Source organism: Lepidochelys kempii, chromosome 2 (genome assembly GCF_965140285.1).
Source record: "Lepidochelys kempii isolate rLepKem1 chromosome 2, rLepKem1.hap1, whole genome shotgun sequence".
NCBI lineage: Eukaryota > Metazoa > Chordata > Testudines > Cheloniidae > Lepidochelys > Lepidochelys kempii.
Window position 1 is genome coordinate 148695081 of NC_136381.1, and position 18059 is coordinate 148713139.

Genomic DNA, 18059 nt, shown 5'->3' on the forward strand with positions numbered 1-18059 from the left:
TGAGAATTATGGGAGTTTCCCAGGAGATAGTGAAAGTTTGATAACTTCTTCCACAAGGGGTCCCATATGCTTCAAGATGTATCCCACACTGCCTGCAGAAAATCCTTCCGACTGCAGAGCATCTACAGCTGTAGCAGGTATTGTGAGATAGTTACCGAGAGGACATTGCAACTGAGCGCAAGTGTGGAAAAAGAGCAAGAGTGAAGCTGTCTTTTAACAAAATTCAGCACGGGTTGTATGGACACACTGAATCATTTGTGTTACAATAGGTCCAAAACAGTTGGTTCATTTACAATCAACTTAGTTCTCCAATCCTGACAAGGCCTTAGAAAGGGGGTAGTATAGACTCATATTACCTCAGCAGTACTTCCTAGAAGGACTGTGCTTCCCTGAGCTCCCTAGTCTACAGAGAGACATGACAGATAACAGTGTTCTTTAACACAGAGCATCCTGCTGCCTTCTGTTTGTCTCATCCACCCTGTAAACTGTTGTGAGTAGTGGGCAGGGCTTTGGCCCTGCTTCTTCTTTGTCCCATTTGAGAAGATATTTCTCAGTAGGGGCACACTGAAGGAACACTGCTTGGCAGGGCCAGTTCTAGGGTTCCATTATGGGGGAGTGCAGGGGAGAGAATGAGCATTTTGGGATCCCTGGGTGTAGCTATTTAAAAAAAAAACAAAAAAAACCCCAAAACCTTCCAGGAATCCAAGGGACAGTTGGACCCTTGGAAAATCTTGGATTCTGAGAGTTTCAAAAAGCAACATTTGGCTACTGTGTCAGTATTTTGCTGTGATTTATAATTTATATAAAGGATGAAGACTCTCCAATCTGCTGCTATTCCACTGCTTCATACGGAATAACTCTGTACATATTGTGGCCTTTCTGACAATAATTTGTAACTCTTTGAAGATCATTTGGGGTGGGGAGGGAAATGTCCCTTTTGTCTCCCTGTTAGCATTGGACCTGCTGCTTGATTCTTGTAAGCCTCATGCAAAATTGATGGAATGGTTCTTGAACCCACACAAGAGTCAAGGACAAATTGTGACCTAAAATTGCAACTGAAAATGCCAAAATTGAAAAAAAATCAGTTCTTCTGATTTATGAAGTTAAAAAATTATGGGATTAAGTTCAATATAAACTTAATTTTTCTGTTTTTATAATTGGTTTTATCTGAGATTTAAAAAGTTATTCTATACTGTTTTTTTCATGTATGCCAATCTGTATGTTTAAATACTTGTTTACAGTAAAATGTATACATTAAAACCCCTTCATGTTTCAATTTGGAAGAACAGGTACAGTAACAGTGTCACTGGTCCCCTGTTTTTATTGCTAGCATAATTTTTCTTCTTTTTTTATTCTTATTTTTCCATGTATGTCAATTGATGCCATAAGTCATTATATATTTCAGTTACTGTTTATATTTATTTTTATCTCCATAGAAAGATTTTCCCATGAAGGAGGAGAAAGACTATCCAGCTTGGATACTGGCCATCTGTGTCCTGTTGGTAGTCCTTCCTTGTATATTCATACCTATGGTAGCATTCTATCATCTGATGAAAAGAATGCTAGGAAGGAGAAAGAAGGAAGGAACCTAACCCTGTGAAAACACTACCAATGGCACCTCAGGAAACTGATAATGCTTTTTATAAGTTCAAGAATATGTATTTATCCTAACTATACATCAGCAAAATATGTGAAAATTTTAATTGTTAGACAGTAGCACCATCAGTATTTCTCTTTAAATTACTGTCAATATCTCCTTATTCCCTAATGTTTCTCCTTTTCTCAATATCTAATAGGCCATTTCATGCCCATACACATAGATACAGCACTGACAACTAAAGTATCTCTTATAGTGGAGAGATATTAGCACCAATATTAATCCATTTGAGTACAATATGCTACATTTTAACTCAAGAACTTGTTTTTTTCAGAGAAAAGACCGTTACCTTTTCCGTAACTGGTGTACTTCGAGATGTGTTGCTCATGTCTATTCCACAATAGGTGTGCGTGCTTGCCACGTGCACCGGTGCTGGAAGTTTTTCCCCTAGCAGTACCTGTAGGTGGATGTGCCCCCCAGGGGACCCTGCTTGGCACGGTAGAAGGGGGGCTGTGCTCCCCCCACCCTCAGTTCCTTCTTGCCAGACAACTCTGAAAGAGGGGAAGGAGGATGGGATGTGGAATAGACATGAGCAACACATCTTGAAGAACACCAGTTACGGAAAAGGTAACTGTCTTTTCTTCTTCGAGTGTTTGCTCATGTGTATTCCACAGTAAGTGATTCCAAGCTATATCTGTTGGAGGTGGATAGGAGTTCACAAGTTCTCAGGGCAGAGTACCGCCCTGCCGAACCCGGCATCATCCCTGGCCTGGGAGACGATCGCATAGTGAGAGGTGAACGTGTGAACCAAAGACCATGTGGCGGCCCTACAAATGTCCTGGATGGGGACGCGGCCACGAAGGCAGCCGACGAGGCCTGCGACCAAGTCTAGTGTGCCCTCACAATGAGCGGCGGGGGAACCCCCGCCAGCTCATAACAGGAACAGATGCACGAAGTGATCCGCTTAGAAAGCTGCTGAATGGAAATTGGCTGACCCTTTGCAGGCTCAGCTGGGATGACGAACAGTTGCGAAGACTTTCTGAACGGCTTGGTCCGCTTGAGGTAGAAAGCCAGAGCTCGCCTCACATCAAGCGTGTGGAGACGGCGTTCCTCACTAGTTGTGTGAGGCTTGGGGCAGAGGACTGGCAGAAAAATGTCCTGACCCATGTGGTAGGTGGAGACCACCTTCGGGAGGAATGTGGGGTGTAGGAGAAACTGGACCTTGTCCTTATGAAAAACCGTATACGGCGGTTCGGAGGTTAGGGCCCTGAGCTCCGAGACCCACCTGGCCAACGTGATAGCTACCAGGAAGGCCACCTTCCATGAGAGGTGAGACCAGGAACACGTGGCCAATGGTTCAAACAAGGCCCCCGTGAGACGAGCCAGCACCAGGTTTAGGTCCCACTGTGGAACCAGGGGCTTGGAATATGGGTAGAGATGGTCCAAACCCTTAAGTAACTGGCCAGTCATAGCATGGGAAAACACCGTGTGCCCTTGCACCGGGGGATGAAAGGCCGACACGGCCACTAAGTGCCTCCTGACTGACAAGGGCGCCAGTCCCTGTGTCCTCAGGTGGAGGAGGTAATCAAGGATAAGCTGGATCGGGGCAGCCATTGGGGAAACACCCTGGCCTGCCGCCCACCTCGAAAACCGAGACCACATCACCACATAGGAGCGGACAGTGGAGGGCCGTCCACTTTTGAGGAGGACACGCTGAACCTGTTCCGAGCATGTCCTTTCCTCAACACCTAGGCACTGAGCAGCCACGCCGTGAGGTGAAGCGTTTCTAGGTTTGGATGGAGGAGGCAGCCCTGGTCCTGAGAGAGCAGAGCAGCAACTGCCATGGCTATCACCATCGCCGAGAGAGTCTCGTACCAGTGCTGCTGGGGCAATGCCTTGGCAATGAGGAGGACCCTGGCTTTGTCCGTCTTTATTTTCTCCAGGGCCCTGCTGATCAGAGGGAACAGGGGAGCGGCGTAGAAGAGCTGGCCTTACCAGGACAGGGGAAAGGCATCAGAGATAGCACCCCTCCCTAGGCCTCCCCCAGAGCAGGGGCATTGTTGGTTCTCCCCAGTTGCAAATAGGTCCACCTGGGGAGTACCCCACCTTTGGAAGAGCTGGTGAGCCACTTCTGGGTGTAGAGACCACTCATGCTGAGAGGAAAAATCCCTGCTCAAGTGATCCACCCTCACATGCCGGGCGCCTGAAAGGTGGAAGGCTTTTAGGTAGATGTCGTGGGATATACAGAAGTTCCACAGACTAAGTGCTTCGTGGCAGAGGGCAGAGGATCAGGCCCCACCTTGCCGCTTGATATAGAACATCGCGGCTGTGTTGTCCATGACAACCCTGACTACCTCGCTCTCCAGATGCGAACAGAAGGCCATACACACCAGTCACATTGCCCTGAGTTCCTTGACATTTACATGAAGGGGTAGGTCTTGTAGAGACCACAGGCCTGGGGTTTGAAAGTTCCTCACATGGGCTCCCCACCCCAGGTCCGATTCGTCGGACACCAGCTCTAACGACAGGGCCCTGTCCCTGAATGGGATCCCTTGGAGCATGTTGTTTGTGATGGACCACCACTGCAGGGAGGTGATCACCGAGTTCAGCACAGTGAGGACTTTGTCCATTCTGTAGGTGGCCTGGGAGAACTGCAAGGCCAGCCAGAGCTGGAGGGGCCTCATTCTGAGTCTGGTGTGACGGATCACATATGTGCACGCAGACATGTGACCCAGCAGTTGCAGGCAAACCCTGGCTGTCATCACTGGGAACCTTGTGACCAAGTCGATGAGTCCTTTCAGGGTCTCGAACCTGTCTGGTGGGAGAGAGGCCCTGGCCGACATTGCATTCAGTAGCGCCCCAATAAACTCTATGCGTTGGATCTGGACTAACATGGACTTCGTATTGTTTATCAACAGGCCCAGGGCAGTACATGTGGACAGCAGGCAATATATGATCCCTCACCTGCAACCAGGAGGTGCCTTTGACTAGCCAGTCGTCCAGATATGGGAATATTTGGACCCCCTGGCGTCTGCGGTAGGCCGCTACCACCGCCATACACTTTTGTAAAGACCCTGGGGGCAGTGGACAGACCAAACGGTAGGACCATGAATTGGTAGTGAATCTGTCCCACCATGAAACAAAGGAAGCATCTGTGCCCCTCGAATATGTGGATGTGGAAGTACGTGTCCTGTAGATCTAGGGCAGCGTACCAGTCCCTGGGATCCATGGAGGGGATGATGGAGGCCAGGGAAACCATGCGGAACTTGAGTTTTACCATGTAGTGGTTCAGGCCTCACAGGTCCATGATGGGCCTGAGTCCCGCTTTGGGATAAGGAAATACCAGGAGTAATACCCCCTGCCCAGGAACTCCTTGGGCACCACCTCTATAGCTCCTAGGTACTGGAGCTGCCCCACCTCCTGCTTGAGCAGGCCCTTGTGAAAGGGGTCCCCTGAAAATGGACAGAGGCGGAGGGTGGTTGGGCGGGGAGGAGGTAAACTGAAGGGTGTAACCTCAGGAGATGGTGTTGAGGACCCATCAGTCCGAGGTGAGCCGCGACCATTCCGGGAGGAAAGCACACAACCAATTGGAGAAAAGGAGCTTTACTGGGGGTAGGTCCCTGCTGAGAATTGGCAGGGTACCCCTGAGCGTCCCGTCAAAAGCTCCTTTTGCCTGCCTGCTTTCCCTTAGAAGACCGAGGCTGGGGGGCTGACTGGAATTGCCATTGCGGGCTCTTTCTATAGTCCCACTGCTTTTTGTGGGCGGCCTCATACTTTGGGAGGGCGGCCTGGGCTGGAGTCTGCTGAGGCTTGGACTTGGGTTTTGCCGGAGGAGGGACATAGAAGCCCAAGGTCTGGAGGGTCGTGCGGGAGTCTTTCATGCCATGCAGCCTTGTGTCTGTTTCCTCAGCAAACAGAGCCTTCCCGTTGAAAGGGAGATCCTGCACTGACAGCTGCGCTTTGCTGGAGAGCCCAGAGAGCAGAAGCCATGACGCCTATCTCATGGACACCACTGAGGCCATGGACCATGCAGCCATGTCTGCTGCATCCAAAGCGGCCTGCAGGGATGCCCTTGTGGCCGCCATCCCTTCCTCCATGAGCATCTCAAACTCCTTCTTACTGCGCTCCTGGAGGGAGTCCTCAAACTTGGGGAGGGATTCCCAGAGGCTAAACTCGGAGCGACCCAGGAGAGCCTGATGGTTTGCTACTAGTAGCTGGAAGCTTGACTTTTCTCCTGAAAGTATCCAGCCTCCAAGAGTCTTTGTTCTTGGGGGTCGGGGCTGGTTGCCCCTGCCGCTCCCTTTGGTTGACCAACTCAACCACCAAAGAGTTGGGCACCGGGTGGGTATACAGATACTCGTGTTCCTTCGTGCGTACCAAGTACTTGTGCTCTGCCTTTTTAGAGATGGGAGCCAACAAGGCTGGTGTTTTGCCACAGGGTGGTTGAAATTCTTGCCACCCCTTCATGGAGCAGCCAGGCCACCCTGCCTGGTCCTGAAGAGGACAGCACATTGAACAGGGAGTTTGAGGGCCCTTCCATCTCCTCAGCCTGGAGGTAGAGGCTTGCTGCCACACTTTTTAGGAGATCTTGGTGAGCCCGGTAGTTCTCCTGTTGTATAGAGGGAGGGCAGGGTTGCAATGAGCTCCTCCGGATGGGGCGAAGCTAGTGCGGTGCTTTGGGTGTTTGTCCGGCACCAGAGGATCCACCACCTAGTCGGACTCCGGGTACGGTACTGAGGACACAGGTCCAACCGTCCTTTATTCTGGCGGTCTAAAGATGGATGCTGATGGTGCTTCCGAGGCCCTGGCCACCGAGCGAACCCCCATCGGGTGCTGCGCTGGAGGCCACAGTGCTCGCTGGTACCACTGCGCTGGCCATGATGTTTGGTGCCACTGCACTTGCTGTGGCACCAGCGGGGCTGGCTGTTTGGGCTGGCTAGCTTGGCCTGTAGACGGGTGGCTGTGAGGGGAGTCTGGGCTGGTGTATGATCCGTTGCTTCCTCTGGACCAGGAGTATTGGTGGTGCTGGGACCTATGTTGGTCACGGGACTGTGATCTTGATGCGAAGGAGCGGCACTGACGGAAGTAGCTGCTCTGAATGGCCTCGACAGGTGGACCTGCATCTGGCGATGCCCAGGGCTATGGTGCCTTGGTGGAGACTTGGAAAGGGAGTCCGAGCGGGAACAGCGTCGACAATTGTGCCGTGACCGATGGCAGTATCTCTTGCGAGAGGAGGACCGTTGGTGATGTCTGCCATGGTCCCGTTGATATTCGCTTGGCAAAGATGAGCAGTGTCGGGAGTCCCGGTCGGACGCCACCCAAATGGACAGTATGGCTGGTGTCATGGGCGATCCACATGGACTGAGTCCTGAATGGTCACTGGGCAGTAAGTGGTGTCAGGAACGTTCTCTTGACTGAGACAAGTATCGGGCCAGTGGCGACTGCAGTGATCCCAGCGGCGGCTTGCCTCTGGAGTATGAGGCCAACATTGGAAGAGCTCCGGGCACCGGCATGGACATGATGTCCCTGGCTGCCTGGATTGCTTTGGGCGTAGGTGGCATCCCGACATCTGGAGATGCCTGTTCCGAAAGGGCCAGGCTACTCTACTCAATGTGAGTTGGAGGCCTAGGGCCCAAAGGGGATTAAGGACTACCTGACATGGGCCTAGCTTCTGTCCCAGACTTCCCTTGGTGCCATTCATAGAATCATAGAATATCAGGTTTGGAAGGGACCTCAGGAGATCATCTACTCCAACCCCCTGCTCACAGCAGGAGCAATCCACAACTAAATCATCTCAGCCAGGGCTTTGTCAAGCGAAGAGGGAGTCTTCCTGGTCCTCTTGGCGTGGCGCATGAACAGGGAGCAGTACCGACTGCACGATGGTACTGGAGGGTCTCTGCATACCGACGCCGCAGTGCCAGGTACTGGTTCGGAGCGGCGTGCCAGGGTCAGAGCCAGCGCCGACTCCATCAGGATGGGCCGGAGCCAAATGTCCCTTTCTTTTTTAGTCTAGGGCTTGAAAGGACCTAGGGGTGACAGTGGACGAGAAGCTGGATATGAGTCAGCAGTGTGCCCGTGTTGCCAAGAAGGCCAATGGCATTTTGGGATGTATAAATAGGGGCATAGCGAGCAGATCGAGGGACGTGATTGTCCCCCTCTATTCGACATTGGTGAGGCCTCATCTGGAGTACTGTGTCCAGTTTTGGGCCCCACACTACAAGAAGGATGTGGATAAATTGGAGAGAGTCCAGTGAAGGGCAACAAAAATGATTAGGGGTCTGGAACACATGACTTATGAGGAGAGGCTGAGGGAACTGGGATTGTTTAGTCTGCAGAAGAGAAGAATGAGGGGGGATTTGATAGCTGCTTTCAACTACCTGAGAGGTAGTTCCAGAGAGGATGGTTCTAGACTATTCTCAGTGGTGGAAGAGGACAGGACAAGGAGTAATGGTCTCAAGTTGCAGTGGGGGAGGTTTAGGTTGGATATTAGGAAAAACTTTTTCATTAGGAGGGTGGTGAAACACTGGAATGCGTTGCCTAGGGAGGTGGTGGAATCTCCTTCCTTAGAAGTTTTTAAAGTCAGGCTTGACAAAGCCCTGGCTGGGATGATTTAATTGGGGATGGGTCCTGCTTTTGAGCAGGGGGTTGGACTAGATGACCTCCTGAGGTCCTTTCCAACCCTGATATTCTATGATTCTATGAAAGACTTGCAGATCTTGCACCTTTCACGTGCGGGTCGCTCCTTGGCATAGAGCAGCTAGAAGAGCCGCACGACTTAAAACCTGGGGCGCGGGGCATGCCCCGGCCCAGGCTCAATGACTAACTAAACCAACTGAATTAGCTAACTAACTACAGGTACTACTGAACAAACGAAGAGTTCTGGGGACGAGCTGCGGCAAAGCTGGAGCTGAGCAGTTCTGACGCACCTTTACTGGTGGCAAGAAGGAACTGTGGGCACTTACGTATACCGCGCCAGGTAGGCGCTGCCGGGCGGGGGGGTGGGGGTGCTCTCCCTTAGGGGTACTGCTAGGGGAAAAACTTCCAGCACTGGTGCACATGGCGAGCACGCACACCTATTGTGGAATACACATGAGCAATCACTCGAAGAAGAACTGTAAATGGCCAGTATTGTGTTTTTTCTAGAGTATACACATGTCAATTATTTCCCTTCTCATTTTCAAACAGCTTCACAATTCTGGTTTCCAACATCATCTTGTCCCTCCTACACACTCTCTCTTGCTCTTACATGCCACACAAGTTTCAGTCCTGACTGTTCCCTGGGCCCCTTTCACCCATTGCCATCTTTGTACCTTCTTCCCAGCCTGCCTTTATACTTGGTGCTACTGTATTTGCTAATTATTATATAACAAACTCCCTCCAACTCTTCCTTTACCTCTCTTATCAAAACTTTTCTGTTCCTAAATGCTATCAGCAATAACAAACACCTACCTATTTGTAGGCTTCAACTGTAAACTCTTTGGGGTAAGGATTCTTTTTGTTGAGTATATTACAGTTTTTGTAAGTCATTCTATGCAACTATCCATTCAAAAACTATATTCATAGGATTTCCAAGAAGCAGAATAAAATATTAGCAATGAAAAAAAAACAATACTTACATTAAACTTGGATACAATGATCAAAGGATTAGTCTTATACCTCCCTATAGTCTTGGTACACCATCAGGTTTTATAGATTCTAAGAAAAACTTTATTTGGTTCAGAACCATAGGCAGAGTAGTCAGAGGTTATCACATCATTAATCTCATTTTCCATGCCACAGTCATATCTTGAAATAGTGTGAACACATTGCTTAATTAATGTTGTAGAAGTATTCAGGATGTTATTTGTTTAGTGCTTTGTAGAAATAGTATTTTGTCTTAATTTCTGATCTTGTAACCTTACAGGTAATTATGTACCAATACAGCTAATAAATTTAGGCATGTGTTTAAGTACTTTTTCTTAGAAAATACTAATAAAATGGATTGCAATGAGATTGAAGTGGATTTTTACCAAGTATAAATCTATTCTGATCAAAACAGTTTTGTTAAAGAGACATTCTCAGAATCAAATCTGTTAGTTTGCAAACACTATGCACATTTGTTTACATAAGTAGCTCTCCTGGTCTTTTCTCAGAAGTGTAAGTGTTTGCAGGTTCAGAGTGAAATCCCATAAAAGAAATATTAAATGGACCCTACTGACAAACTGAAAGAAAGAAAGATCAGGTAACTTTACCTATGGACACAGAAAACATATTACAGTTTCTGGAAGGAAATACCTCATGCTGCAATTAGTTTGGAGAATTATTTTTGCAACTGGGAAAAATCATTATTTACAGACAGTCATAATCAGTTTTCTCAAATGGAGTAGTGTTACAGCTTTTCCGTTCAGTAAGGTTACTCACCACATTTTTTCCTTAGTCACTATTTCTATGTGATTTAGGGCTTGTCTTCACTACAGAGCTAAATTGGTGCTGCTGCAATTGATGCAGTAGCATCGATTTAATAGGGCTAGTGAAGACATGCACTCCCATCGATTTCTGTACTCCACCTCAATGAGAGGCGGAAGCAATATCAGCGGAAGACTGTCTCCCATTGACATAGTGCAGTGTGGATCCCAGCAGTAAGTAGATCTAAGCTATGTTGACTTGAGTTACACTACCAACGTAACTTAGATCGACCAGCAGCTGTATGAAGACAAGTCCTCAGTCACTGAAGCCCCAGCTCTCAGTATAATAATAAAATCCAAAGCATAAAGTTGAGATGAATCAGAATTCAATATTTTTATTATTTTTACAAACTCTGAACTGTCCCAAAGTGTTAATTTCACTAAGTGGGTTTGGGGACAAAAACAAGTTAAAATAAAAAAACCCAGAAATAATGCATATAATTGTCTGTTCTAAATTACATTTTAAAAGGTAGAGACCAAATAAGCACCTGTGAAGAGCAAATACCACCAAAAAGATTTCAAAAGACCCAATTTTGATCCAATAGTAAACAATACAAAATTGGAAACCTGTGAATCTTAACAGGGCAAAGGAATACAATTAAATACCATTCAATGTTTCTACAATCATAGATACATGGGTGTTATCTTGTAGTACTATGTATGCAGAAATAATCCATGAAAACCATTTATACAAAATCTATACACAGTATTCAAGTAAAGATAAATTGTGACACAGACTAATGAAAATGTACAATAGTAGAATTTATAAGGGTTTATAATTAAATTACAGCATGAACTGTTTTCAATGACCATCTCTATCAGCTGTGTTTCATTAATATATTAATACATTATTATTCCATAAGTTAACTAGTTAGCATCTAAACCCCAAGCATCTTTGATTGTTTTCGGAAAACATTTTCCTTTTCCTTTTCCTATTTATAAATATATTGGGAAGCAGTGACCATCAAAAAGATTGGGGGGGGGGCGTGTCACAATAGATAATCAGCTCAACATGAGTTTCCAGTATGACACTGTAGCCAAAAGGGCTAACACAATCCTCAAATGTATAAACAGGGAAATCTTCAATTAGAAGTAGAGAGGTTATTTTATTTCTGTACATGGCACTGGCTCCAGTGGTATGCTGGAATACTGTATCCAGTTCTGGTGCCCACAATTGAAAAAGGATGTTGATAAATAGAAGGGGGTTCAGAGAAGAGCCACGAGAAAGATTAAACGATTAGACAATGCCTTACAGTGATAGATTCCAGGAATTAAATCTATTTAGGTTACCAAAGAGAAGGTTAAAGGGTGACTTGATCACAGTCTACATGGGGAACAAATATTTAATAACGGGCTCTACAATCTAGCAAACAAAGGTATAACACGATCCAATGGCTGAAAGTTGAAGCTAGACAAATTCAGACGGGAAATGAGGCGTAAATTTTTGACAGTGAAGGTAATTAACCATTGGAACAATTTACCAAGATGGATTCTCCACCACTGACAATTTTTAAATCAAGGCTGAATTTTTTTTAAGATGTCTTCTAGTTCAAACAGGAATTATTTTGGGGAAGTTCTATGTCCTATGTTATGCAAGAGGTAAGACACAATTATCACAATGGTCCCTTGGAATCTATGAAAATTTCTGCCAATAAAGTTGCCTAAAAGTATGCCACTGTACATGTGCATAGCCACATAAATCCTGATGCCCAGTACTTATCTCACGCCTAAGTCCCAGGAAGATTGACAAACTAGGTGTTCCCACACCATTCTTGCCTGTGGACCCTGGCCTAATAGCTATTCTCAGAGGCTAACAGATTGGGCCCCACACAAAAGCACAGTTGGAGAAGCTTTCCCCCAATAGATTTTAGACCAGTGGTTAGAGCCAGGATGTGGGAAACTAGAGTTCAAATTGCTCCTTTGCCCGACCTGAAGCCACATCTCTAGAGAGTAGGCACTGGGCTATGGTTCTCACAAGCACTCCTGTTGAATCTGTTTCTGCTGTATCTGTTGGTATAAATACTTAGTCATTGGAATAATGATTTGAACCTGGATTTCCCACATCCAAGATAAGTCCCCTACTGCTGGACTATAAAGCAAATGTTCGTTCTCTGGCCCAGTGGTGGTGTAAAACTGAGTCTGAGGTTGGCTGACCAGATAGCAGGTGTCAAAAATCGGGACAGGAGGTGGTGCCTATGTGAGAAAAAGACCCCAAAATTGGGACTGTCCCTATAAAATTGGGACATCTGGTCACCCTAGTCTGAGGATCTAGCCCCAAATGTTGACTCTCATGACAAAGTCTGTTTGACAAGAACTATTTTATGTAAAGCCATGTTTACTAGCATCAATCATGTTCCTGTCCTTTAATTCTTTACTGATGGTATTCCGTATCAGTTTTCCAGGACTGATGTCAAGCTAACAGGCCTAGAGATGCCTCGTTTCATCCCATTTACCCTTAAGAAATATAGGCTCAATTCTAGCTTTTTTGCAGTCCTCTGGAATTTCTCCAAAGTTCCAATATTTGTTAAAAATCAACTTTAATGGTTCAGAGAGCTTTTAATATTCCTGGGCACAAGTTATCGAATTTTGCCAAATGTTTAACTTTAATAGTTACTATTTACCATCCTCCCTAGTTACTGATAGACTAGAAAGTACTTAATTATCACTTGAAGATGTGAATAGTCATCCTGCTTCTTTCAAAATACAGAATAGAAGTATTTATGGAACACTGATGATTTTACTACATCATAGATAATTTTGCCATCCTTTCCTATACCACTGCTGACATTTCATTTGTTCCTGATATACAATCAGAAGGAATTCTTTCATGTATTTAGCCCCATTGAGCATAAACTGAGAATTTCATTGATAACTTTAGCTTCCCTTACCAATAGTCTGCATTTCCTTACTGTGAATCCGTACTCATTGCTATTTTCTTCTTAATTTGTTAAATATTACATTTATTTTTATTGCTGTTTTCACTCCCCCCCCCTTTATCAGAAACCTTCCTCTGTGACTGCAGAAGGGGGGCAGGGGGTTGGAACTATATTCTTTCATTTATCTGCATGCATTCTAACTGCCCTTCATTGTGTTAAGGACAACTGTATTGCCTAGTGCATGAATTACATCCACCGAATTGCCACAGCTCTCCCTATGATATGAGGAGAGATGCATCTGGCTAGAAGGAAAAAAAGAAAAACCAATTATTTTTGTGCTCAGTTATGTGGGTTGTACAAGGATAGGAACACAATCATCTATTCTTGCTGTAGGGATTTCTAGCATTCTGGCAGCATATATGACAATGCAGTACACAATGTAGAATCTTACTGATGAGCAAACAGATTTCAAGATAAGCCCTTCATTAAGAATATAAACTATGTACAGAAATACGATACAACTTCCTACTATTCTCTAGCTGCAGCCTGTGACTGCCCTGTCCTGGGCTCCTTTGTTTCTCTGTCCCAGCACGAAGCACCTCACAAGAACAGAGAAGTTGCATAAAGAGCATACAGGACATGTGGCATCTTGACGTTTCCTGGAGAACTTACACTGAAACATACCTTCCCTTGTTTAGAGACCTTTCTAAAATTTCCTGACTGAACTAAGACACAGTTTAATTTAACTAAAAGAATAATAAATACAATAGCTAATTTAACAAGCCTCCATGTTGCTTTAACACAATATTAGTATGTCCTGATCAGTCTCTTAAGGCATTTCAGCAGTCTTCCTGATCTGCTGTATTGCAACACCCCCACTTTACTCCTGGAGAAATTCTGCACCACTGTGTGATGCAGAATTTTGCAGAAATTAATGCTGTGCATGCAGAATTTCCTTTCCCACCCCACAGAAATGGGCTGCAGAGATGTTGGCAGCTACTAGGGGCCACTGGACCCGGCACAGCCCAGCTCGCAAATAGAAGAAAAGGCCAGTGGGTGGGGAGGGAACTGGAGGGTTCCCAGCAGCTGCAGTTCCCAGCACACCCTGAAGGAAGGAGGCAGCAGCACGCAGGAAACTCCGTGCAAGCCTGGCACTCAGCATCAGGCTCTTTCTCCCTCTGGATCCCTGGGCTCTGGGGGGTAGAGGGTGTGACTCTCTGGGCTGGGGGGGGCATGGCTGAGGAGGAAGGGGGTGTGACTGTCTGGGCCAGGGGGCGCCTACAGCTGGGGTCTGTGAGGGAGGGGATGTCAGTGTCTGGGCCAGGGCTCTGGGCTGTGTGTGTGTGCGTCTGGGCTGGGTAGGCCATGGCTCGGCTCTGGGAGGGAGGGATGAGCGTGTCTGGCCCCTCGGTTGGGCTCTGGGGGAAGAGGCAGCAGAGAAACAGGAACTAGGCTGTCATAGAGGTTTCTTTAACTTTCTACTCCTGGGGGAATTTGTATGTGTCTCTGTATTGTTACAAACATACTTACTGACAGGTATTTTGAAATAAATTACCAAAATAATTGAAATTGGCATGATTATATGGTGTTATTTTGACAAATAAAATTTGCAGAATTTTAAAATGTTGTGTGGATAATTTTTAATTTTTTGGCACAGAATCCCCCCAGGAGTACTTTTATGCAAGTCCTTGTGTAACAGACTGTTCACTCTCAGAGTCATTAGCAGGCATTATTAGGCGAATTATTTTCAACTTGCATGCCTTCTGTCACTTCACTTGTCTCTGCCAAATTCTCAGGTATCTTAAGCAGATGCTTAAAATTTCTTCATAAGATTTTGCCTTCCTCTGTCATCACCAAATATGAAGAAGGTGACTTCTTTGACATATAGCACGTGATGTTTTTATCATATTCATAAGTATGTTCCAGATCATCAGGGAGTGTACTGGCAGATGGAGTATATGCTTTTGAGTGTGTCATTACTAAGTGGTATCCAGGCTGGAATTCTAGGGTCACATCATACTTCTGTATTTTCAAAAGCAGTCACTATGTATCCTGGATGGTGCTTCTCCACATCCCTTTTTGTGTATTGCAATCAGCGATTTGTTATTAGTTTCTGCTTTGAAGCTACGATCAAAGAGAAAGTTGTGAAATCTTGTAAATCCATATGCTAGATCTAATGTCTCTTTTTCAATTTGTGCGTACATCTTCTCTGCAGATATCCTAACCCGTGAGCATACCAAACTGGAAACCAAGCACTTCCATAACATTGTAATAGTAGGTTTCAGAGGAACAGCCGTGTTAGTCTGTATTCGCAAAAAGAAAAGGAGTACTTGTGGCACCTTAGAGACTAACCAATTTATTTGAGCATGAGCTTTCGTGAGCTACAGTGAGCTGTAGCTCACGAAAGCTCATGCTCAAATAAATTGGTTAGTCTCTAAGGTGCCACAAGTACTCCTTTTCTTATTGTAATAGTACTGTTCCCAGCCTTCCTTTCATGGCAACTTTGGAAAGTTTAATATCTTTCACTGGATCAAAAAATTGCAGCACTGGAGCCGATGTCAATATGCGCTTTAAATAATTTAACTCCCTTTCATACTCTGGCATCCATGCTCATTTGGTGACCTTGTGAAGGAACTGTCTTAGGTAAATTTTGTGAATTGTATTGATAGGTATGAACTTACTGAAATAACTTAACATGCCTAGCAGCCTTTGAATTCTTTTTTTGAAATCTTCAGGTCTTGGCATTTTAACTAATGCCTGAGGTTATGTCTACACTTCAAGTTGGGGGTATAATTCCCAGCTCAGAGAGACATTCTTAGCCTGAGATGCTAGTCAGGTACTCTTGGTCTGTCCTGCTGCTCATGCCACTATTTTTGGCATGCTAATTTGATCAGAGTTAGTACAATTTCCTCAAGTTGGAAATTACACTTCTCGGTCAAACTACAAACATACCCAAAATCTTTGATTCATCGGGCAAGATTCCCTATGGATGGGTCACTACAAAAACTAATTTTCCCCTGATGATACTCACACCTTCTTGTCAACTGTTTGAAATGGACCACCTTGTTTACACTGGCCTCATTAGCACTACAAAAGTGATTTCCACCCCTTCTTGTCATCTGTTGAGAATAGCCCACTTCCACCTTAATTGAATTGGCTCGTTAGCACTGACCCACCACTTAGTAAGGCAACTTCCATCTTTTCATATGCTGTGTATTTATACCTCCCTACTGTATGTTCCATTCCATGGATCTAATGAAGTGGGTTTTAGCGCATGAAAAGCTTATGCCCAAATAATTTGGTTAGTCTCTAAGGTGCCACAAGGACTCCTTGTTGTTTTTCCTGTGAAGTCAGTCTCTCTTCCAAGTATGTTATTTCTGTTTGAAATTGACATTTGACCTTATTGAGTTTAAGGCTATTAGCTCTCACAATTTCCAGTACTCTACTCAGTTGTTCCTGATGTTCAATAGCAGTGCTGCCCAAAAGTAATGTCAGCTATGTTCACTTTTACTCTCACTAGACCCTCTAGCATCTGGCGTGTTGTACGATGAAATGCTTCTGGAGCAAAATATATCCTGAAAGCAGTTTTAGGAAGCTATATCTTCCGCTAACTGGTGTGTTGAAACTGCAGATCTTGAAGCTCTTTGTGTCCAAAGGGATCCACCAAAATCCTGCCAATGCTAAAGAATTTGGCTCCGTCATCTCAGACAATATTTAACTTCTTGTAGGCAAGTGGAAATGTTCTCTTTTTATGTTTTTTAAACTCCTTTGGGTCCATTCACAAGCGTAATCCCTCTCTTTTTCTCTACAATTACTAAGGAGTCTTCTGACTCCTGTTAATGAGACCAAGGATCTCACACACGTGTGGCCCAAGACTGGATGCTTGCCTCTGTGCATCACCATAACCTTGTTTTATCATTTTGCCTTTGTATTTAAGTGTCAGTATGCACTTTTCCAACACTAGAATTTTTCCTCCATTATAGTCTTTCACAGACATTTTGACTTTTCCACTTTTATGTGCTCCTTACCACTATTTCAGTTTCTATTATTACATTTACCGGTACCCTAGTATCTATCTTGTATGTCACATATGTGCCATTTGTGCACACATTTTAATTAGCCAATCTTTTGAGTTTTCAGCTTCTTCCATTATTGAGCTTAAGAACATCTCTTCCTCTTCACTTGAGGAATTCCTATCATCTGCACTTACTATGTGCGCTTTTTAGCATAATGGTTGGGTTTAGTACAGTTTGTACATACTTGCCTGAATGCAGGACATTTCCTACACTCATACTGATTGTCACATTGCTGGCACTGTTTCCTGCTTTCCAAGTTTCCATCCTTGAGTGATTTAAGTTCTGTGAACTTTTCCCTTGCTGATTTAGCTATGGTAGCCAGTCATATGCTTTGTGACTTTCTCTAGACTTTTTATTTGACTACTGTCAGATCCACCTCCCTTAGTAACCATTCATGATTTTTATATTGCTACACCCTAGGAAAATCTGGTCTTTGAGTCTTTTAATATTATATATTCAGAGGATTGATATTTTAGTTTTAAGTTTGTGATAAACTCATCTATTGTTTCTTCTTCATTCTGTGTTCTCATCCTGAACATCTCTCATAAGTAACATTTTTTTCTAGGAACATTATTTCATTATTTCTGCAAAGCTTTCCTAGTTTTCCCTACCACCATCTTTACTGAATACCTTGTACACATCTAGCACTCACCTGCCTGCCACTGCTGAGAGTAGACCAATTTTTTGCTCACCCTCCAGTTTATTTGTTTCTGTGGCTTTCATATACACTTCAAATTGCTGTTTGAACATCTTCCAGACATAGTCAGCATTTCCCCTGATTCTCAGAGCTGATGGGGGAGTTGCTTGAAGTGGCACAGGCTGTGACGGGTTGGATCACAGAAACACCCTTTGGGACTGCCATCTGATGTGCCTAGACTACCTCTGAGCCTGTTTTCCCTGGAAGCTTGGAACTTCACTGCCTTGCCTGGTTTGAGCCAGACATGCTCGACTGCTGCAAACACAGATCCAAGTCTGAACCACATCCCCCACAAGCTGCAGGCTTAACTGAAAACAGCTCAAGAAGTGCTCCTTTCTCCAGCACTCAGATACCCAACTCCCAATGGGT

General features: G+C 45.1%; 1 protein-coding gene across 3 annotated transcripts in view; it reads left to right on the plus strand.

Moving 5' to 3' along the window:
- LOC140907149 (sodium-dependent neutral amino acid transporter B(0)AT3) overlaps positions 1-1860 on the plus strand; it is a 103464-nt gene extending 101604 nt beyond the window's left edge. For 2 of the 3 annotated variants that reach the window (XM_073332436.2, XM_073332437.2), the window contains one exon: positions 1437-1859. In XM_073332436.2, the coding sequence (XP_073188537.1) occupies positions 1437-1592 (156 nt within the window). In that variant the 3' untranslated portion in view covers positions 1593-1859. Of the gene's footprint in view, positions 1-1436 lie in introns of all 3 variants that reach the window. The other variant, XM_073332438.1, reaches the window with a different exon arrangement.
- The last annotated feature ends 16199 nt before the right edge of the window (positions 1861-18059 follow it).